Below are 24204 nucleotides of genomic sequence, written 5' to 3' on the forward strand. Positions count from 1 at the left end.
TTTGAATCGCTGTTTAGCCATGAAGCTCACTGGTGCCTTGGGTGCACTTACTCTCAGTTTAACCTAACCCACATAGTTATTGAAAAGAAAAGAATGGGAGACCCATGTATGCAACTCTAAGCAACTTAGAATAAGGATAGAATAAAAAGCATTATAAATAAATGTTAGACATGTTTATTTCAATGAATGTAAGTGCATCTAACTTTGTGTTAGATAACTTTATCCTGTTAAATTTGGTAATTTCTTTTTGAATACAGAGAATATCATAACTTATTAAAGCATCTGTAAATACAATTTTGTTTTGAAGCATTTCGTCAAATAATGATCTGATGTTTATTTAAAATGTAAATCGAAGAGTGACTTCGCCTGAAAGAATTTTCATGCAAAATAGCCTTTTGCTTTTTATTTATAAGTCTTTAAACCAAGAAGCTGTTAAATAAAATGGTGTGAATTTAAACACATGCCAGGCAACATATTGGTATTTTAAGAACTTGGTTCTTTAAATCAATAATAAAAATAAATACATTTTCTTAAGTTTGTGGCTCCACGTTTCACAGCAAAGGTAGCTATTACGAGAGGAAGGACCTATATAGTGAAAACAAAAACAAGGGTGTGAAGGAAGGGAAAGGCTCTTCGGTCCAATTCTGGGGAGCGGGATGAAGAAAGGTACGTAGTGTGACAAAATAACATGGTGGTGAACAACTTAATGGCGCTGAGGGGTAAGGAGAAGGCCGAGCTGCGTCAGAGTGCGTAAAAAGCGCGCAAACCTTGGATAACGGATAGTGGGCGCGGGAAAAGGGTCGCGCGCCGCTGCCGCGCTGGAGAAAGGGGACTTTCGAAATAGCGGGGCGGTTGCCTGCGCGCGAGCAACTTTACGGGCAGTCAACGAAGTGGGATAGGGGAAAGAGAGCTTAGGCCCGTTCACGCATTCCTGGGTACCCGGATGTTTGGCTGAGGCGAGCAGAGTCACGGCCAAGGGGGCGACGCGTGAGGGTAAAGCCCACACAGGCGGGTACTGTGGGCTAGCGGTGCTACGCGACCCCAGTAACAGTTTGCGAACTTTATCGGGTGTAGCGAGAGTTGCTCCGCGGGCGCTTGTTACTTCAGCTCGTTCTGCCTACTTGCTACCTTCGACTGGAGCCTGAACATCATGTCGGCGGCTAACGACCCACCTCTTCTTGACCCCGACAAAATGCGCGAACGCTTTATTGCGATAGACTACTTTGTCTTCACGGCCATGCTGTTATTTTGCGCGGCTATTGGCATTTTCTACGCTATTAGGGGCGTCCATAAAAGTCACAACGACTACGTGATGGCCGGCCGCAATTTAAGTTGTTGGCCCGTGTCGTTGTCTCTCACGGCCAGCTTCATGTCGGCGGTGACAGTGTTGGGAACCCCGGCCGAGATCTACCGCTTTGGTCTCTCCTTCGGTCTCTTTGCTATCACATATATCTTCATGGTGGTGATTAGCGCTGAAGTGTTCCTACCCGTCTACTACCGGCTGGGGATTACCAGCACCTACGAGGTATGGAAAGGTCTACCTTATTAGTGTCTCCTGGGGCTAAAGATTATGCGTCAATTTCAACTGCCACTGTCTTGTTGCTTTATTTTACTGTACTTGTTTATTTAAAATGTTTCCAGTCTTTCAGGCCGTCTTACTACTATAAAAGCCCATATAATAAAAACTGATACAGTAATAGCATTTTTTTTTTAAAAAAAACACATAACGACGAAGACCAGCAATAAAACATCTGGCCAATCTACAACACAGCACTAGCTACACAAACCAGAACAATCCAATAAAAGATAATCAGGATCGCCACAGTAAACAGGACCTTTCTAAAAGCCTGTATTGATGGGGGCATTCCAAAGGCGTGAGGCCATTGCTGAAAAGGCCCTGTCACATGTACTTGCCCACCTAAGTGTTCTCAAAAAGATGGGCAAGTGAGAAGGCCCTTTGTTGCAGACCTTAAAATGCAGGCACTGATATGGGTGAAAGTGGTTTTTCAACTAATTCCAAATATTTTCCACATTAAAGCCACCCTCATGTTGGTCTTACATTCAGATTACAAGTTGAGGAAATACAGAAACAATTTAAGGGTGCAAGAACCCTGCATTCTTTTTTCCTGACTGGTCATAGTCAGAGGCTTTCAGAAAACTCACAATCAGGGCATGAAGGCAGGAACCCTCCCATGTTGTTTGTCTCCAGCATCTGGTATTTAGAGGTACCCTGCACAAATAACTTCGATAAATCTTACCTCCATGAGTTTGGCCAATCTATCTTTAAAGCCAACTAAGCTAGCAGCCATTGCCGCATGCTATGATAGTTAATCCCATACATTAACAATAATGCTAGAGAAGAAGACTGCAATCCTACGCACACCAGTGTGGGGCTTGCATTCATAAGATGGTGCTGCATTTTTTTAAAAAAAAACTTCATGGAACTTACTGCCCTGCAAAAGTGTAATCTTTTTATATAAATTTAACTGCATGGCTTCTCCCAAAGAAATTTGATGAAGTGCTCAGAATAGTTCTTACAGAATTCAATTTCCAAGATTCCTTGGAAAAAGGGATATGTTTGTTAAACCAGTTAAAGTCTGGTCATCTTCTCTATCCACTTGTGATTTAAACCACTTCTCAGCCCTTCTACAAGTCCCCCTTTAAAACCTACTTCACTGGCACAGCCAGTCATCTAGAAATACCATAGCATCTTCTGTGCTGCATCATATATTCCCAGAATATTTAAACCGTTTTAACCACTGTCGCACCAAACCAGGAAAGCTTGTGTAAAGAAACACAAGCAGACTCAAGAAATTCCCCAGAATTTGTTGGAAGAGCCCATGAAATTTAAATTGAAGACAGTTCGGAAGCTGCAGCTTGTGCAAAATGCAGCGGCCAGATTGATAACTGGAACCAGAAGGTTTGAACATATAAGACTGATTCTGGCCCACTTGCATTGGCTGCCTATATGTTTCTGAGCCCAATTCAAGGTGCTGGTTTTAACCTATAAAGCCTTACACGGCTTGGGACCACAATACCTGACAGAATACCTCTCCCAACATGAACCTACCTGTACACTATGCTCAACATCTAAGGGCCTCCTCTGAGTGCCTACTCAGAGGGAAACTCGGAGGATGGCAACAAGTGAGAGGGCCTTCTCAGTGGTGCCCCCCCCCCCAATTATGGAATTATCTCCCTGACGAGGCTCACCTGGCGCCAACATAGTTATCTTTTCGGTGCCAGGTTAAGACTTTTCTATCAGGCAGTTAACAACATACTATATGCTGAATTTTTAACTGACCCCAGAATAGTTGTTTTAAATCAATATTGTTTTTAAATCAATATTGTTTTTATGCTTTTGATAATTTTAAATTTTTGAATATTTGTTTTTAATGTTCATTGTTTTTAACTTTTGTAAACCGCCCAAAGAGCTTCAGCTATGGGGCAGTATATAAATGTAATAAATATAAATAAATAAATAGGTGTCAAACTCAGTTTGAATCTATAATATGGAAATACCTATCAGTTTAACCCTTTTTAGTTCATATTCACTTCCCCTTCTCCCCATTCATTTTTATTTTATTTATAAAATTATTTATGAGTCACCTTTCTGCCAGAAAGAGCTCCCAAAGCAACATATAATTAAAAAATGTTACAACAAAATCATATGAAAGAACAAATCTTTAGAAATTAATCACATTTAAATCCTTCAAAAGCTGAGCAGAACAGAATAATTTTAAAAGCCCTTCCAAAATTAAACAAAGATAGAAGCAGTCTAATCCCTTTAGGGAAGAGTTCCACAATCAGGTTGCTAGCTGTCATGATTCTAAGCCCTCCCACTGAGATGTGAGACAATAAGGTGGTCCGCTGTGTAATACCTCACCTTCCAGGAGCAAAGCTGGGTCTAGAAGCACCCCCAAGCTGTGAATCTGATCCTTCAGAGATAGCAGAACCCCATCTAGATCAGAACAGGCTATATCCCCAATTCCAGATTAGCATAACTACTGGTTGCAAGTATCACCGGCTCGTCTGATTGAGACTCATTTGTTAGCCCATATTCAATCCATCCAGACTTTAAGGCTTTAACAGCCTCTTAGGCCTCATCTACACCAAGCAGGATATGGCAGTATGAAAGTGGTAAAGGAGCCACACTACTGGTTAATAGTGGTATTGAAGTGCACTGACAACTGTTGGAGCCCATTGCTAGACCGTTGCTAGAGGCCGTTGCTAGACGAGGATTTAGCCTGGGTTGATACCCGGGCTCACCCCTGTGCATCCAGATGACGCACAGGGGATCCCAGGGTCAGCCCGGGCTAAACCCTCCCTTGACCTGGGATAACCAGATCCGCTTGTGGCCCGGTATTTCCGCAGCCCTGGGCTGAGCCTGGGGCTGTGGAAGGTCTAGCTGGTTCTGCGGCTTTTCCCAGCTATGCGGCTTACTTGTGAGCAGCTGGGAGAAACCGTGCACTGGGCACAGCGCTCCATAGGAGCGCTGTGCCCATCGGACTGGGGGTGGAGAGAGATGGGAGCCGGGGGGGGGAAGAGCGGACCTGGCAGGAGTGATGGGGGGGAAAGAGCGGAGCCGGGGGGGGGGAGATCGCGGCCGAGGGGATAGGAGATCGTGGCTGGGGGGACGGAGGGGGCATTGGACATGGCGAGCGGGGGGCGGGCGGGCAAGCGATCAGGGGGGCCGGGGGGCAGGCGAGCGGAGAACCCTTTAAAAAAAAAGACCTACCTTATCGTTGGTGCGCTCCTGCACACATGGCCCCTTTAAGTTTTTTAAAAAATGGCCGATGCAACGGGGCTTTCCCTTACCCCATCACGTGTAGACTGGGGCGACGGCCTGCGCTAGCTACAGCGCGGGCTCGCCCCTACTCCCCACCGGATTAACAGGTAGGTCTAGCAAGGCCCTGAGACATACTATAGATTTATTTATTTATTTATTTATTTTATTTATTACATTTTTATACCGCCCAATAGCTGAAGCTCTCTGGGCGGTTCACAAAAATTAAAACCATAATAAAACAACCAACAGGTTAAAAGCACAAATACAAAATACAGTATAAAAGCACAACTAGGATAAAACCACGCAACAAAATTGATATAAGATTAAAATACAGAGTTAGAACAGTAAAATTTAAATTTAAGTTAAAATTAAGTGTTAAAATACTGAGAGAATAAAAAGGTCTTCAGCTGGCGACGAAAGGAGTACAGTGTAGGCGCCAGGCGGACCTCTCTGGGGAGCTCATTTCACAACCAGGGTGCCACAGCGGAGAAAGCCCTCCTCCTAGTGGCCACCTGCCTCACTTCCTTTGGTGGGGGCTCACGGAGGAGGGCTCCTGTAGATGATCTTAAGGTCCGAGCAGGCACATATGGGAGGAGGCGTTCCTTCAAATAACCTGGCCCCAAACTGTTTAGGGCTTTGAATGTCAATACCAGCACTTTGAATCGGGCCCGAACCTGGACTGGCAGCCAACGAAGTTGTAAAAGGACTTGCGTAATGTGATCTCGCCGGCCAGTCTCTGTTAGTAAACGGGCTGCTCTGTTTTGTACCAGCTGAAGCTTCCGGACCGTTTTCAAAGGCAGCCCCACGTATAACACATTGCAGTAATCCAAACGAGAGGTTATCAGAGCATGGATAACTGTAGCTAGGCTATCTCTGTCCAGATAAAGGCGTAGTTGGTATATCAACCTAAGCTGATATACCGCTTTCATACTGCTATATGCTGCTTGGTGTGGCTCCTGCCTTTTATATACTGCTTTTGTTGTGCAATATCCTGCTTGGTGTAGATGAGGCCTTAGTCATCAGTTGAAAAAGAGAGTGAGAGATGGGTATCATAAGCATGGTGATGAGATCCAGCCGCAAAACTCCAGATGACCTCCTCACACAGCTTCATGTACATGTTAAAAAGCAAAAGGGACAAATTTATTTATTTATTTATTTATTACATTTGTATACCGCCCAATAGTCAGGGCGGTTCACAAAAATTCAAACCATAATAAAACAACCAACAGTTTAAAAACACAAATACAAGATACAGTATATAGAGACCTGATGGAACCCGACTAATGGTCAAGGGCAAACATGCTCCTCAGCAACATATTCTGGAGCTGTTATGCTGGCTAGGACTGGAACCACTGCAAACAGTGCCCTCTATTTATATTTATTTTATTTATTCATTAAATTTTATACCGCCCACTAGCTGAAGCTCTCTGGGCGGTTCACAAAAATTAAAACCATGAAGAGCATAAAAAACCCAACAAATTAAAAAACACAAATACAAAATACAATATAAAAAGCATAATAAATGAATATACAATTTAAGGTTTTTCAAACCATCGCATCATTTACAAAACATGCTAGAGGCATTGTTGTTTCACGCCTTTGTTTATTAAAAATGGACCTAGACTGACGACAGCTTACCATGCGGGCCATCTCTGCACTTGCCCCCAGAGTGGGCCGTCTAATGTTTCACCAGACCTGAGCGCCCAGTGAACCATTTGCCACAGTGGAAGCACCGATAGGGGCGCTCGCCTGTGTGGGTTCTGGAATGGGAGTTGAGCTTCGCTCGCTGATTAAATCTCCTTCTACAGTCAGGACAGAAAAAGGGCTTCTCTCCAGTATGTCCCATACTGGCTAAACACCTCAGAAGGAGACTGTAGTCACTGGTATAAAATGCTGCTGAGAGATTCAGCAGCATTTGTCATGTTTATTTATTTATTTATTTATTTAAGTATTTTTATGCCGCCATTTAGCCAAAAAAGGCTCTCATGGCGGCTTACAAAAGTATTTCTCACAGGGCATAGTTTTCAGAGCCCTCACAATTCTGGTTGCCCTCCTCTGGATGTACTCCAGAACTGGGTACAGTACCCAAATAAGGTCTGACCAGTGCAGAATAGTGTGGATCTATTAATTTTCATGATCTGGACAGTATGCTTTTATTGATGCACCCTAAGATTGAATTAGCATTTTAAGCAGATACATTTATACATGTAGATAAAACCTTATGTCTTAAGGGCAACGTTCCTTTTACCTGGTATTGGATTTTTGTTCTTCCAACAGCTTTTGATTAAAAAAAAAAACAGTTATATGTTTTTTGTTGTTTATTCGTTCAGTCGCTTCCGACTCTTCGTGATAGGAAAAGCTTAATATCTCTGATTTTAGACTTCTCAGCCTTATTCAGTAAAGAACATAAAATGTAGTTCTGTAGAATTTCTGATGGTCAAATGTAAGAGATGTAGCTAATATTAGAACACCAATTACTGGTTGTTATTGATTTTATTTATTACATTTATATCCTACTCTTCCTCAGAAGATCTCTGGGTACTGTGCATGGCTTTCTCCATTCTCCTTTATTCTCACAAGAATCCTGTGAGGTAAATTGGGCTGATTGCGTGAGCTTCATGGCTTAGCGGGGATTTGAACCCATTATGCCTGTTCTAACCCAACACTTCAACCAATACCTCCAACATGGTGCCTTGCCGTGGTGGTTGGGGATGATGCAGCTGGAGGGTACCAGGTTGGTGAAGGTTGTATACACTGTCTTTAAACTGACCTTACGGGACAGACACTAACAGAGAGTGGTTTTACTGTTTGGAACTCTTGTCCTAAAAATACAAAATTATCCGTTTTAACTCAGGAGTCTCATATGGTGAGGGCTCTTGCTGCCATCTACATTCCCTTGTATTTCTTGTATAGCAGTACAATAGCTTCTTAAACTTAACAAAATGCCTCAGAATGGACTTCCCCCCCCTTATTTCGGGCAAACCCAGGCATTCTAGAGCCATAGTAGGTATGATGGGGGTCTCCCACTTGGAAAACCCCATCACCACTGCCAATTAGTACCTCCAAATGACTGCTTTGAAGATTGAGGAAGTGATGCTCTGGGAGAGGGTAGTGAACCCTTTCCTCCCATCCTCTTTTCCAATCTAAATTTCATCTGCTACCCAGAGCTGGCCACAGTAGAGGAAAAAATCAGGTACTGTATCTGTAACAGTGCCCTGGTAGTGCATGGGAAACTTGGGGATCCAAGTTTTCAGTTGTTTTCAGTGCCATAATAGAAGAAAAGAGATCAGGCAGGTACCAACACTAGGCTGCTTCTGGAGTCTCCTGAGAACACCTCTGTTTCGAGAAGCCTTCCCCAACTCACTAGCCACTGTTTTTCTGTCTTCTTTGTTTTAAAATTGAATAATTTTAATTTGCTTTTTAAATCTTTCTTTTACTGTTTATATCTATGTTCTGGCATCTGTGTTAGATAACTGAGTGTTACATAAATGTTGTAAATACATAATAATAAATAATAAATATACTTGCTGTAGCAGAATAGCAACAAATATTGTTTTCAGAAGTAGGGGAAATATTGGCAAAACCATGAGTAACTTACACCAAGAGTACTGTAAGGACAGAGCGGAAGAGAGTACTAGAGACATAACCATCACTTCTGAAAAAGAAATGTGTAGACTCTCTTTATATATAATTTTCCTGATCAAATTAGCACACACCCTCCCCTCTGCCCCTGGCAACATTAAGTTTTTAAAAGTTTTAATATCAATAATTGATCTTCTGGCATGACATGTAATTTGAGTTTCAGTAACTGTTTACAGAGTTGTACTTGTGTATATCCAATGCTGTGGATATTTAGTCAGGAATAAGTCCTAGTGAATTCACTAAAATTCATTCCCGAGTATTATGCATATGACTGCAGCCTTAAGCAACATTTTCTATTTTTTTTAATGTATCAGTACTATTTCTATATGTATGTGTATAATGTGTGTATGTACATGCACATGTGTGCGAACACACACATGCATGTATGTTTTGTATCTAAAAGTAGTTTTTTTTTTCAGTACTTGGAGCTTCGATATAATAGATATATGCGTTTGCTTGGAACAGTGATGTTTATGACACTAACGGCAAGTAAAGCAGAAAATGCCATTGATGATCCTTATTTTTCTGTATTATTTAATGTGTTGTAAATTGCAGTTCCATCATAACGTCTGCTTATAAAATATTTAATATAAATGCAATGGACTGCCCATTGGCTTTGGTGGTGGTTAGTGAACCATCAGAATATCATAGAATCATAGAATAGTAGAGTTGGAAGGGGTCTATAAGGCCATTGAGTCCAACCTCCCCCCCCCGGTTCGATGCAGGAATCCACCCTAAAGCATCCCTGACAGATGGTTGTCCAGCTGCTTCTTGAATGCCTGTAGTGTGGGAGAGACCACAAGCTCCCTAGGTAACTGGTTCCATTGTCGTACTGCTCTAACAGGAAGTTTTTCCTGATGTCCAGCCGGAATCCGGCTTTCTGTAACTTGAGCCCATTATTCCGTGTCCTACACTCTGGGATGATCAAGAAGAGATCCTGGCCCTCCTCTGTGTGACAACCTTTCAAGTATTTGAAGTGTGCTATCATGTCTCCCCTCAATCTCCTCTTCTCCAGGCTAAACATGCCCAGTTCTTTCAGTCTCTCTTCATAGGTCTTTGTTTCCAGACCCCTGATCATCCTGGTTGCCCTCCTCTGAACACGCTCCAGCTTGACTGCATCCTTCTTGAAGTGTGGTGCCCAGATCTGGACACAATACTCAAGATGAGGCCTAACCAGGGCCGAATAGAGAGGAACCAGTACCTCACGCGATTTGGAAGCTATACTATTAATACAGCCCAAAATAGCATTTGCTTTTTTTGCAGCCACATCACACTGTTGGCTCATATCTGTTTGGCATCACTTCTTGTCAGGCTCAGGGTGGATAGACTTAAATCATGATTTAAATCACAAAGAAAAAAAGGATTGATTTAAATAATGGATTTAAATAAAGTTTTCAGTTTTAAAATTCATATATTTCCTGAGTGAGCATGCAAGCTAACTGGTTGCTGTAACAATAAAAAACATTGGTTTATAGTTAAATAGAGTCATTATGTAACCAAGAAATACAACCCCAAACTTTTGGCTAGGCAGTCCTCTTGCCTTTTGTACTACATGTCTGCTTATAGACAAGCAAGAATACACATGCAAACAAGATTATTTAGCTCAGCTATAGCCTCCCTTGCTGTTCAGATGAGGCCATCTAATCTGATTGGCTGCAGCTGCAATTGGGCCAAGCTAGCTAGAACTATATAAGGAGGCAGGAGCCCCACTGATGAAGCTTCTCAGCCCTACTGATCAAGTGTCAGCACACAAGCAAGTTGAACATCTGTATGAATTTAGCAACTGGATGAGGAGCCCAGGGCAGTTGACTCTTCCCTCCCTTCTCATAGTATGAAATTGTAAATAAATAACTATAAATATAAACAAATAACTATAAAGGTAATCCCCACCTTCTCTTAGTAAACAATTTAGATTTCCAAGTAAATGGGGCTGAAGAGACTGCTGTGGGGGTGAGCTAGCAGGAACATCTGCTTCCATTAGCCCAGTAGCACATGTTTAAATTTAGATCCAACCCACAGTTAATTGTAGAGATGTTAAAACATTTTATGTCCATTTGTTTATTCTGTGCAGACAGATCCTAATTGAATATTATAACAAGTAGTTTGGAAAATATTATTCAAAACTTCAGTGTCCCTTTCCACTAAGGAGTAAGGTGTGAAAGGATGAAGTAGCTTAGAACCGCAGTGCCAGTCAGTGAGTACTAGAAGACTTGACCAGGCTTTAAATAGTTTAGGGATGGTATCCCTATTTCTTCAAGAGCTTTTATTTTAAAGAGAAAGAAGTTCAGTACCACTACCAATAGCGTGCCTCAGGTTGCTTGTGTAGGTGACTCCTGAGAAGGATTTTCTCCCCTTCAGATTCTAGACTCTAGTGGTACTTGGAGATAAATCACTTACAGCTATCTGGCAGCGCTCAAAGTAGTTATATTGCTGCACCTTCTCTGTTTGCTTCTGTTCAGCTTGAAGGATAGCCAATTAAGTTTAAAATGTAACTAATTCTTATCACAACAAATTTATCTAAGAATAGTTGCTGTTCCATATTTAAAATTGTATAAAATGGTGTAAAACAAATATTTTTGTGAGGGACCATTTACTTCAATGCATATTTTTATTTGTTCCACTTCTCCAGACGTTATATACTGGAATTGTTATATATTCTCCATCCCTGGCTTTGAATCAAGGTAATGTGAACAAGGAAAAGATAGATAAATAATAGATCAATTATGTATGCTGACTTCTGTAGATGGTTCACTTGTGTTAAATGTGTGCATTTTTTTAGTCACGTTTTCCTTTCACTCCTTCTGACCTGCAGTGTGTGTAAGTAATATGACGCTAAAGTCAATTTATGTATTTAGTATTTTAAAGCATTTGTGATAATTGAATTAGGGCACAGTCATATCGATTGCGCCCTCAATGATCGGAAGTCCCTGAACTAGGGGGCTCCCGATCATCCAGTGGAGCGGAGGAGCGGTGGAGGTGATCTTTGCCTCCCTGTCCTCCTGCCCTGCATATTTTGCTAGATAGGCTTATGAAGGTATTTCGGAGTGGATAGGGAGGAAGGAGGCTGGTAAAGACTCAGGATAACTTGTATCTTGGCCTCTCTGGTCTTTTCCCCTCCCTGCTCACTGGAACACCACCTTTTCTCCCTCTCTGAGATCAATTTTCTGACCTTGGATGCCAACTGGCACAGTTCTTTCCACACCGGCTGCAGGGAGGGGTGCCGGATTTCCAATTCCCTCTTATTCAGAAAATAAATACACATTTACTGAGTTTGCTTTTAAATGTTTTTAATTTTAATGATAATTTTATGAGCAAACCATGTTATAAATGAAATATTTTCAGAGCAATCCTGTGGCTTCTCAGATGGTGTCTGAGGATCCATAGAATGCAGCAGATTCCCATCCCCGAGGCCGAAGACACTGGTATTACTTCAGGGATGGGAAACTGAGTGAGGACTCTTCAGTTCTCTTCTCCCCCGCCCTCTAAGAGACTTTTCTAGCTGTAAATGTTTAAAACGGAGGAATGTGAGATTGTGAAACTCTGTCTGTCTTTGGATAGACAGAGAGCTCCAATCTCTTTCAAACGTCAATCCTTTGGGATTGTGCTGTTTATGTTTCTAAAGTGACAAAGTTTCTTTAGATTTTTAAAGAACACTAAATAAATACTGCATATTTTTCCATTGGAGTTATAAAGGGATAAAGGATTTTGGGAAGTCAACTTCTTGCAACTGTCCACTAATGTCGTATTTAAGTGTTTTGGGCATCCCTACCAAATTGCTCAGCAATTGCTAAAATATATTCACCACTGTATTTCTCTTTAAATTCCTTGTCAATTCCAATTCAAATATATAAAACGATGCTTTTTCATATGTATTTATTTCTTGTCATCTTTGAATTAATTAATTAATTTAAAGGTATTTCTTCCATGTTTCCCTAGTAATGTTTCAAAAACTTATGTATGCATTTTTTTCTTTTATTAGTTACAGGATTTCAGTTATGGGGATCTGTTATTTCAACAGGAATAGTCTGTACTTTCTATTGTGCACTGGTATGTTAACAACTCATTACAATATGCATGCATTCTATTAACCTTTTAAAAGTTATCAATAAAGCAATTTCAACTTTTAATTTAGATATAGCACCCTGTTTTTTCCTGGCCTCTGTATTTACTCTTCTTCTGCCTTTTATTTAACAACATGCATGGAAAACATAGGTGACAATGGACTCCGAGTAGACAAGTGCATGGAATTTCATCCAAACAGGTGATGAGGAACAGATTACTCTATCCTTCCTCTACCAGCCTGCTGGATTGCCATTGTGGTTATGGAGGAAGGAGCTTCCCCTTCCTCTATGTTCAGTCTGAAATGCAGGGGAGGACGGATTGTTCTATCTCCTTTCTTCCACTTGTTTGATGGCATTTTTAAACTATCCTGCACAGTAGTCTTCATGCCCATGCTGGCCTCAGAAGAAGAAGCTTCCCCTCCTCCATGACCAATTTGGAAATACAGAGTAACAGACTAGTATCAGGCTAGCAGCTTTTGTGGCCTTATTTACAAGGCTGCACTAATATTGGTTTTATATTACTGCAACAGTCACGATTCCCTCAAAGAATCCTCAGAATTGTAGTTTGGTATGTTGCTGGATATCTTCTTAGATCTCCCTAGAACTGTAATTTAGATTGTTTCACCTTCATATGCTTTGGTACAAACTGAAATTACAAACAAAGACTTGCCCCATTCCAGAAACAAGTCTTTTCCTCATTTTGTTTTGCCCTGGAGGCACTAAAACTTCATTCCATGAGTGGAGGGTCCCACTTGCAGACAGGAATTAGCAGGGCACAAGGGAATTGGTGGAGGCGTAAGCACGCCTTGGATTCTGCCCATTGTCTGATACACAGGAACTGGTATCATATAAAAATGGAAGTGTTATGATTAGGTTCTATGTGCATATTTACATAATGTGGAACAGATCTTTTACTGTATTCTGTATCTGCTGTTTCCAAATAGGGTGGCCTAAAGGCAGTAGTCTGGACAGATGTTTTCCAGTTTGTACTGATGATAAGTGGGTTTATAGCAGTGATTGCACGGACTGTGGTAATTAGAGGAGGATTTGGTCCTATTATAGAAGATGCTCGTCGTGGAGGAAGACTAAGTATGTGGGAGTAAGTATCTTTTTCATTAGGCAGCAATATAAATACCTCAGGTGTTCGTAAAGGTTTTGAAAAGTTTGTGAGTTTAGGTTTCAACAAGTAGACAACCCAGGAGGAAGAAGCTTCTTTAATAAAACCTAATGAGTATGTCTGTAAGTGGTTTTAGAACAGCAAATTAATCATTAAGCAAATATATATTTTATATTAGTGAGTTGGATTCATTCTTAAAGGACAATAGTGTGCCTAAGCACAAATGGGGCTGAGTAGTAACAGTGCTGCTTTATTTCAGGTTACAGTCGTGGTTTGTTTGTTTTTAAGTATCCTATTGCTCTTTTCCTAGATTGTATGCAGTTCAAATCCATTTCAAGTGATAAATGACTGTGATTTTATGGTTTTAAATTAATGATTGTTGGTATTGTTTTTATTGGGTCTGTGACCGCATAATAAAAATCTATCTATCTAAGTGATAAATGAGTTTTATTTTGCTTGCTAATATTTGCACAGGTAAAATATGAACAGTTTATAGTTTTCCATGAGTAAACATGGAAAGTTTAAAAACAGATAAACTGAAATTTGCAACCATTTTGAAACACCCGTATTCTCTCTAGTGTCAGTAGGACAGTCTGTCATCTGGGTGACATCTCTTCCTATTAGCAGATAGGGTTCTCAAACGAATAGAGGCATCCAGGAGGAAGAGCTTCCATCTTGTGCAGCCTGTCTGTATCTCAGCAACTGAAGATAGAGTTATTTGGGACTCCTGCTAAAGGCAGACTCATCTAGGTTTTATAATGTCTTTCTTTTTAACAAGTTTAGCCGATTGAGTCAGGGAGGGGAGTTTCCATTATGCTCTACCTGTGAGCCCCAGCAACTCTTTCTTCTCCCTGAAGCCAGATTCAAGTTCAGGAAACTTCCCACCTGTCTGTAGAAGCAATAGCAGTCATGCCGGAGTGGCAAGCAACTGTTCAGTGACCTAGCTCCTTGCCGTTGCCACATCATGAGGAGTATGACTAGCACAAATAGGGATAGAACTTAATATACTAGTAAATACATTCTTTCTAGTAGATGTAGGCCATTCTGATCCACCCCCATGTTAAGATGAGCACAGGACATGAGATAGGGACCCCTGTGGATTTCTTGCTTTCCTCATTTATCTTTAACCTCACGGATCTCCCAGTTTAACCAATCCGTGATTTAACTGTTTATGTTGTAGTTATAGTATGCTTTTTTCAGACACAGATGAGCTGTTTTTCCTAGTTCTATGCTGTAGCATGGTATGGGAAAAGTAGAAGCTTCTCCTAGATGATGTTGGGATCGGTTTGAGGACACAGTTTGCTACCAAGCAGGAGGTACCATCCAGAGGATAAACTGTTTTACTTCCTCTGAGAAGAACAGGAGTTTCTGGCTCAGTTCAAAATTCCCCTTTTCCTTCACTCTTGAGGTTTTTTAATGACAAAACTTTAAAATTATTTTCTAATACCCTTTGTCTCTTCCACTTAGCTTTAATCCAAACCCTTTGCAAAGGCATACTGTGTGGACAGTCGTTATTGGTGGCACGTTCACTTGGCTTGGCATATATGGAGTAAATCAATCTCAAGTTCAGCGATATCTTGCTTGCAAAACACAACTTCATGCAAAAATGTAAGTCCACATACTGTAAATTCATTGCTCCAGTACAGAAATCTTCATGTGTAGCAATGGGTTGCGTATATGATCCTGCCTGTGAGGAGGGTTCATGTGTCTTTCAACTTATGGGTGTTGGACATATGGTTTTTATTCTCCATGCAATCTTTGTGACAATCCGTATCTGAAAATATTCTTAATAGATACTGTAAATGCAAGCATTTTTGCATTGCTTTTTAGGGAAAGACATCAGTCTGTTCATATCTACCAGACTTTTGCTTATGTTAACTGCATAATGTGCAAAGAATACAGTATGATGCCTTAATGTATAACATGGCATTTTTGCTCAATTTTCATGTAATTTCAGCAAAAACAAAGCTTTTTAAAAACTTTCTTAACTTTCCTTATAGGGCCCTGTATTTAAATCTTGTGGGTCTCTGGATAACTCTTTCTTCTGCAGCGATGAGTGGACTCTCAATGTACTCTATATACAAGAATTGTGACCCATGGACAGCAAAATATGTGTTGGCGCCAGATCAGGTTAAGTACTAACGACATATGAAATACTTTAAAGATTAATATGTATTTGATCTTTTTTTTTTTTTTTTTTGCATGTTCCACATAACATTTACTTTTAACTTGGTATTTTGGGGGGGAAATAACATAATTAGCACAACTTCATAATCTGAAGCAAAGAAATATTTTTTATGTGAAATAAAGGACAGAAATAATAAAATCAGAAAAAAAAGAATAACATGTTTATCAAATCTTTTCTGTCAAATGTATCTGATGTGGGGGGGGCGGAGCCTGTATACAAACAAGATGGCTGCCTAAGCCTGAGTTCTCCACCCTAGCTTAAAATAAATCCTATCAGACAGCAAACATTGAACCTTCAGAACCCAAAATTTGGTGGAATAAACAGAGGGATGTCCCAGGAAAAATCACAGCTGAAAAATCTCACAGCATATTGAAGGTGAAGAGGAAGGCCCTACAATGGCACATAAAATGGCTGAGGAAGGGGAAGTTGGATGGGCAAGCAGAGAAGTGGTTGGGTACTTGTAAGCTGGCAAACGGCTTGGTCTCTTCTCTAAAGGCAAATTGTTCAAGCCAGCGTTGGAGACTTTACAGGGACAGGTGAAATCCCATTGGCCGTGTGGCACCTAACAGTCTCTTGGTCAGCAAGCCTCAGTGTTTCCTTCTGGTTTTCTGCAGTAGTGGCACCCAAGGGCTCTGGGTAACAGTAGGCTACAGACTCTCCCTCCCAGCAAGCTGCTATAGTGATGCAAAGAATAGGGGTCTTTAAATGTATTGATTACATTGTTATCCTGCTGTTTCTTCAAGGAACTCAGTGTGGCATATATGGTTTTTCCCTCTGCCTGTTTCATCCTGACAGCAACCCTGTGAGGTTGGCAGGGGGATAGCAGCTAACTATATTAGCAGGCTAAAACTTGTTTGTTCCAGCAGGCCTTTGGAGAATAATCTGTCCCTCCATCTATGTTAATTGACTTTTAATTTAGTTGTGTATTTTAAACGTGTTTTTTTTCCTTTTTTCCTTTTCAATGTATGTTTTAAACTTTGTAAGGCCGCCTTGAGGCCCAGTATTGGGCAAAAGGCGGGATACAAATAAATATAATAATAATAATATCTAAGGGTGGTATGGAACATACACAATTAATAGCTCGCTACCTAGCAAGTTTGAGAGAGGAATGGGCAAATGCCCTCTTGTACTAGTTGTTATGATAATATGACATAGCCAAAGTAAAACTCTTTGAAGTTAGATTCTTCAAAAGGAGATTTTTCAAATACAACGCAGAACAAAATAAAAATGAAAAATTAAGATTTCTCAATGGTGGATTTTTTTTTTTTTTTAGCTCATACCATATTTCGTACTGGAGATTTTGGGAGATTTTCCAGGTGTTCCAGGACTCTTTGTGGCTGGGACCTACAGTGGGACATTAAGGTAAGTGTAGAACCTGGTGTTGTAGGTCTAGTTTCTGAAAAGGAACTATGTGTGAAAAGGAACTATGTCAACCCAGTGTGTGGCAGCTGTAAAGAAGGCAAACTCCATGTTAGGCATTATAAGAAAAGGAATAGAGAATAAAACTGCCAGTATCATGATGTCTTTATACAAATCTATGGTGTGACCACACTTAGAATACTGTGTACAGTTTTGGTCACCACACCTAAAAAAGGTATTATAGAGCTGGAAAAAGTGAAGAAAAGGGCAACTAAAATGATTAAGGGGCTGGAGCTTCTCCCCTATGAGGGAAGGTTACATCAACTGGGATTGTTTAGCTTGGAAAAAAGTATGCTAAGGGGAGACATGATAGAGGTGTACAAAATTATACATGGTATGGAGAATGTGGATAAGGATACGTTTTTCTCCCTCTTTCAAAATACTAGAACCCAGGGTCATCCCATGAAGCTGATTGGTGGGAAATTCAGTACAAATAAAAGGAAGTACTTCTTCACACAAAAGGGGGTTGGATAAATTCCTGGAGGAGAAGGCTATCGATGGGTTCTAGCCCTGATGGCTATGTAGTACCTCTAGTATCCAAGGCAGTAAATCTGTGTGCACTAGTTGGCAGGGAACATGGGTGGGAGGGTGCTGTTGCACCATGTCCTGCTTTGTTGGTCCCTGGTCGACGGTTGGTCATTGTGTGAACAGAGTGCTGGACTAGATGGGCCCTTGGTCTGATCCAGCATGGTACTTCTTATGTTCTTATGTTCATATTAGAGATCCTTTGAAACTGCAGTTACACACACACACTCTTTTAACTAATCCTCAAAATGAAGGTAACAAAACAAAAATTCAATAAACAACAATACAATCCTTATTGTGACCAATGATTGGAAAATATTGGTTTGTGTATCTGTACATGTGCATCTGTACAGATGATACCACTTTGATGGCTGAAAGCGAGGAGGAGCTGAGGAGCCTTATGACAAAGGTGAAAGAAGAAAGTGCAAAAGCTGGGTTGCAGTTAAACCTCAAAAAAACCAAGATTATGGCAACCAGCTTGATTGATAACTGGCAAATAGAGGGAGAAAACGTGGAGGCAGTGACAGACTTTGTATTTCTGGGTGCAAAGATTACTGCAGACGCTGACTGCAGCCAGGAAATCAGAAGACGTTTACTTCTTGGGAGGAGAGCAATGACAAATCTTGATAAAATAGTTAAGAGCAGAGACACCACACTGACAACAAAGGTCCGCAGAGTTAAAGCAATGGTATTCCCCGTAGTAACCTATGGCTGCGAGAGCTGGACCATAAGGAAAGCTGAGCGAAGGAAGATAGATGCTTTTGAACTGTGGTGTTGGAGGAAAATTCTGAGAGTGCCTTGGACTGCAAGAAGACCAAACCAGTCCATACTCCAGGAAATAAAGCCAGACTGCTCACTTGAGGGAATGGCATTAAAGGCAAAACTGAAGTACTTTGGCCACATAATGAGAAGACAGGATACCCTGGAGAAGAGGCTGATGCTAGGGAAATTGGAAGGCAAAAGGAAGAGGGGCCAACCAAGGGCAAGATGGATGGATGATATTCTGGAGATGACAGACTTGACCTTGGGGGAGCTAGGGGTGGCGACAGCCGACAGAAAGCTCTGGCGTGGGCTGGTCCATGAAGTCACGAAGAGTCGAAAACGACTGAACGAATAAACAACAACAACATGTGCATATAAAATTCAGGGGGGAAATTAAAGTGTATAAAACCTAAAATAATGTTTGGTTTAAACCTTGAAATCAAGATTATTCCACTCAGCCCCCTCATCTCACCACACCACACAGAACTGTAACTTCAGAAGTATGACTGTGGTCATGTGAAGAAAAACCTCTCTAAACACATCAAAAAGGACCTCAGATAGTAGCAATTATTTAAATGTTTCAAAATACATTAACAATTCGAATGGAAATCTCAATTTTCCTACATTAATCACTTGAAAAGATCCCCTGCCTTCCGCATATGTTAGAATCAGTGGCAGAAAAAGAAACCTTCACTGCTTTTGTTAATACAAAGAAGCAAATCTGTGGTAGAAAACTTTACTACTTGGTGAATTAGTGATCTATATTGGGTCACTGTTTCTGCAGATGCTCACATCAGCTTTGTTTTCCCTATTGTCCCAATTTTTAAATATTTATAAAGTGTTACTCTATATGGATACAAAATTCCGAATATTTTAATTTTCTTTTCCTTAGTACAGTCTCTTCTAGCATCAATGCGTTAGCTGCTGTAACTGTGGAAGATCTTATTAAACCTTATTTCACTGTGTCTGAATCAAAATTGTCATGGATTTCCATGGGAATGAGTAAGTTTACATGTGATATTTTCTACCTTTAAAAATGTGAATTTATTTTTTTCTCACTATTCATAGCTCACTAAGTCAGTTGAATTATACTAGAAAAGAATCTGATGAGATTAGAATAGGTTTCACAATATTTAGGACGCAGTCCAATCTGCTCTGCTCTGGGTACTCGTAAGCTTCTGAGCTTGTAAGCTCTGCATTCTAGCTAGACAGGTGATTTTCCCTGTCTAGCATAGGCTTTGTGGAGAGGGGACAAACCAACAGAAAGCCTTTGCTAATAACTTTTCTTTCTGCTCTGACAGAGTCCTTGTCTCCACCTCGGTATTATAATTTTTGTAATCAAAAGTTAGCAACCTTAACAACCAGGTGCATTATTGTGATCAGTTCAGACTATTTGAGATATGTTGATGAAGTCCATATCATAAGCTCTTAAACAAAAGGAAATGACCTAATCATAGATTAGTACTTGTACAAGATAGCAAGAAAATGACAAGTACTAATGGTTAAATACAGTTGACTAAATTTATATATTTGTGCTCCTTTTCTTTCTGATGGTGGAGGTGATGGTGGTGGCAACCCTGCCTCCATCCCATTTTGAAGCAGGGAACACTTTGACATGTGGCCATACTACCTCATGCGGCACAGCAAATGGCATGTAGATATGGGTGTACTATTTCAAATGGCTGTATCCTCCCTAGCGCCTTTTTCTGTCACAGTAGTGACCCACCACTTAGAATTAGTTTATTGTCTTTTGGGACTAGGGGTTTTTTTTTGTACTTAAACTGAATTGGCCGGAAGAAGGCGGTGCCTTTTCTAACCTGTTGTGCTCTGTTGGGCAGTCTTATTGACTGTAACACTTACTAGCTTGAGACTGATGATTAAGAACATCCTCAGCACATAATTAAGCATGTGAACAGTGAAGAGCAAGGACCTGTTTAAGACATATCCAATGCTTGGAGCCGAGCAGTGTTGCCTGCCTTTTGCCTGAATGGTTGAATGGACATTCGTAGCTGCTACTTTGGTAGATAGCATGACCTACCGAGTTGATTATCAGAGTTGTATAAAGCTTTGGTCCATGGTTAATCCTTTACATTTTGTCTGTGTCTTCCATCTGTTTTTGCAATTAAGCTTTAACTATGTATTTAAAAGTAAATGTTTTAGAGAGTGTGTCTGAGGCAAGTCTGGAAGCTCAGTCTCCCTGATCCAAATCCATCTCTAGCTACTGAACCACTCTGGCTCACTAATTTTGTTCTAATTTTGGACCAAAAGCATCAGAGTAGTTTCAAACTATTAGAAGGTCATTGTGTCAGGGAACTGCATGGAGCCAGCTAGAAATGGGCATGGGCAGGCATGGGTGCGGGGAGCTAATTTGAATCATGGCCCTGAGATTTCCCTGCCCAGTCATAAATGGTGTATAACTAAACATGTACAGTAAGTTGTTTTCACCCATGAAAAATAGGCTGTAATAGATTGTCCTATATGCAAATTATATGTTTAATATCTGCATTTAGTTTTTTTTAAAAAATATTTGTATAGTTACTCTCTGCCAAGAGAAAAAAGAACATGGCATTTTGTTGGTTCGGTCAATCCTAGAAGCAAATTCTAATAGCCATGTTTGATTTATTGGCCCGGTTCGCATGTCACGACAACCCACAATTCGTTTTATAAGACAGTGAATAATCTGTTGTGAATAAGGCAGTGTGTCAGTGCATGCTGCCTGGCAGCTTCAGCAGCAAGAGAGTGGCTTCTTTCTCTGGCTTTTTGGGGGAAGACAAAACAGAGGTCCAGACACAATGCGGAGCACACCTGGATTGTTTAGCTGCTTGTGCTTGCTGCCTTTAATGTGATACCCCACAATTTTAAAAAATCATGGGTTGTTATGATTTGCGAGCTGGGCCATTATTAGCAGGCAGAGAAATAAGACAAACTTTTCAGTCAGTTACATATTTGCAAAAGTCACATAAACTTTGTATATATATTTTCCATTTAGATCTATTTTTTGGTGCAATATGCCTTTCCATGGCTGCAATAGCATCTGTTATGGGTGCTTTGTTACAGGTAAGTGTGTAATGGCTACTCATATTAACTGCCTAAAATAAGTTGTTTAGCTTTAGTGTATCGTCCCAGATACACTAGTCCTCTGTTGGTGTCATAGAGGTGAGGTTCTGATCACTGCCACTGTATTTCTTCTCAGAGGCATTCTGGGATAGAAGGATGGTGGATGCAATGGAAGGGCTGTAATTTTAGTAACTAATGCCACAGTATAAGGCCTTACCTAGACCTACCTGTTATTGCGTGATGGAGGGGTGAAGGTCTTGCAATGTTTTTATCATGAGAGCCCCCCTCGGTTTACATGCAGCGCATGATGACCTGAGGGAGAGGCGTTGCGCCCACCATTTTTTTAAAAAAAAGAGACTGGAACTCTTGTGCACAGAAGGTAAGTATTATTTTTTTTAAAAAAAAATCCCCACTCCCCCCACCCTGCCCCTAATGGGTGCAGAACTCCTGAGGAGCTCTGCGCCCCGTGTGTGTATCCCGGCTCCTTGTGAGGAACCGCGAGGAGCCGGGACAAACTGGTGCCCGGTCACATGTTCCGTGGTCTCGGTCTCAGCCCGAGACTGCGGAAAAACCGGGCCTAAAGGGTAGGGCGAGATCCCAGGGCAAGGGAGGGCTCATCCCTCCCTGATCCTGGGATCCCCTGAGCATCATGTGAACGCACAGGGGCGATCCTGGGGATCACCCCGGGATTTCGCCCCATCTAGCTATGGCCAATGTCCATAGATCCCTTTTTCTGAGTTCGGCCAACTAGATTGTTTTATCAATCACACTACTCTGACTTCCTTCACTTTTTTCCTGTGGTGCCATTGCTGACACCAAGTTGGGGAGAGGAGTATACATGCCCCAAGCAGGACAAGATATCCTTTTCCCCACCACCCCAAATTAATGCTTTGGCTAGACTGAGCCTGGTGGGAGGCCAGCCAGCCAGCCAGGTGTACAGGGCAAGCCCCATTTGCTAAAAATGGCCCGGAGTAGTGACTTGGCAGTCGTTGCGATGGCTAACAGCAGGATCTGGATGCGAAGACGCCAAAGAAGGAAATGTGGGGACTTTCTGCAGGTAAAGCCAAACCCATCCTCAGTTCTTGGCATGGGTAAAATCACTGGTGGTAAAGGAGGGTAAGGGCTCCAGAAGCATTTTTAGAACATAAAAAGTTTCAAAGTGAACCTAGCATATGAGAAAAAAAAGAAAAAGGTAAGCTAGAGAGTGGTAAGGAGCCTCCTGTGGGGCTAGAGGGGGTGGCGGGTAGTGAGGGAGTGTTTTGTCTTTGCTGGGTGTGTGTTTTGCCTGGAATTTTGCTTCTGGTGTGTGGGTTCATTAGTGTTACTCAAAAATCAGCAGTTTGACCTCTGTGAAATGGGTATTTTGTTGGAGGACGAATGAGTGATTTGACTTCATTTGACTTCACCTCTGCCTTGTACTATTGAAAAATTTGCTTTGTTTGAGAGTCTTGTCAGTTTCCGTTCTGTGAAATGTGTGTTGAAGCAGAAAACTGTGGGTTCAAAAGAGTGATTGTGTTTTGGAGCTCAAACCCCATGTTTGTGTTAGACTTAAGTTCTTGGGCCAGTTACTTTTTTGGGGCTCACCAATTTGGCTTCTGGATGTTTTGTGACTAGCCACTCCCACCATGACAGCCAACGTTCTCTTCATTTCTTCCTACGTTTACAAAATTGGTGATTTTGTTTCCTTCCCACAGGCTGCACTCAGTATATTTGGAATAATTGGTGGACCTCTTTTGGGAATATTTTCCATGGGAGTCCTTTTGCCTTTTGCAAATGCTAAAGTAAGTGCTCATTATGTGTCCTACTGTTGCTAAATGGAACGGGATGGGAGAGGTTTAACTAATTTTTGCTATCTGAAAGTTTATGACTTGTGTCTTCATTATTTTAGTAGTTTTACATACACACATACAAAAGTGATCAGACAGTAAAGCTGGAGTTGGCAACTTGAGGCCCTCTGGATATTTTGGCCTACAGCTTCCATCAGCCATAGCCAATGATGAGGGATCATGGTAGTTGTAGGACAAAACATCTGGAGGTCCACAAGTTGCCCACCCCAGTTGTAAAGCTATAATTTGGCATTCTGTCGATTCCTTGCCCCCTACCCTCTTTGAGGTAAACCATAGTTTGCCATTTCATTTTAACCAGCAAACCCCCCTCCCTTTTTGGGGGGGAGGTGCTTAAACTAGGATATGAAACAGGAAACCACCGTACACTAGGGGAGGGGGAGAATAAAGTGTGTGAGCCTGGACACTGAAAAATGGTTTGATGTGCTGTCTGAAACACCCCAGAATCTGAAAGTTTAATTTAGGAAAAAAAAGTTAATTGTTGAGAATTTTCGATAATCTATATTGATAGTTCTGCAGATGCAGCCATCATTTGCCTGACTCCTTACAACTTAAAGGGCTTTGTGTTCAATATAACAAAGGGATGGGGAACCTTAGGCCTGGCCCCTGGGGGCTTCCCATTCCTGTGGCAAGCTGTTTCTTCTTTGTGGTCTCTGTGTCTTTGTTATCTCTAATTGGAGTTAAGAGTGTATTTAAAGGCAATTAGCATTTAAATACCTTACAAAGACTCAAGCTTTTGCAAAGATTTGGATCTTTGCAGGCTGGGGACCTGTTGCACAAAACTGATTTGGGCATTTTTATTT

The 24204-nt window shown here is 41.2% G+C and overlaps 1 protein-coding gene across 1 annotated transcript in view; it reads left to right on the forward strand.

Annotated features, from left to right (window-relative positions):
* Positions 1 to 1153: 1153 nt before the first annotated feature.
* Positions 1154 to 24204, forward strand: part of LOC134404097 (sodium-coupled monocarboxylate transporter 1-like) — a 32789-nt gene continuing 9738 nt past the window's right edge. Inside the window, exons 1-11 of the mRNA XM_063134673.1 lie at positions 1154 to 1525; positions 8848 to 8913; positions 11058 to 11109; positions 12408 to 12475; positions 13434 to 13588; positions 15074 to 15214; positions 15607 to 15736; positions 17068 to 17156; positions 19393 to 19502; positions 21490 to 21557; positions 23252 to 23338. Coding sequence (XP_062990743.1) covers positions 1193 to 1525; positions 8848 to 8913; positions 11058 to 11109; positions 12408 to 12475; positions 13434 to 13588; positions 15074 to 15214; positions 15607 to 15736; positions 17068 to 17156; positions 19393 to 19502; positions 21490 to 21557; positions 23252 to 23338 — 1299 coding nt within the window. The 5' untranslated portion in view covers positions 1154 to 1192. The remainder of the gene's footprint in view (positions 1526 to 8847; positions 8914 to 11057; positions 11110 to 12407; positions 12476 to 13433; positions 13589 to 15073; positions 15215 to 15606; positions 15737 to 17067; positions 17157 to 19392; positions 19503 to 21489; positions 21558 to 23251; positions 23339 to 24204) is intronic.

Source organism: Elgaria multicarinata, chromosome 9 (genome assembly GCF_023053635.1).
Source record: "Elgaria multicarinata webbii isolate HBS135686 ecotype San Diego chromosome 9, rElgMul1.1.pri, whole genome shotgun sequence".
Taxonomy (NCBI): Eukaryota; Metazoa; Chordata; class Lepidosauria; order Squamata; family Anguidae; genus Elgaria; species Elgaria multicarinata.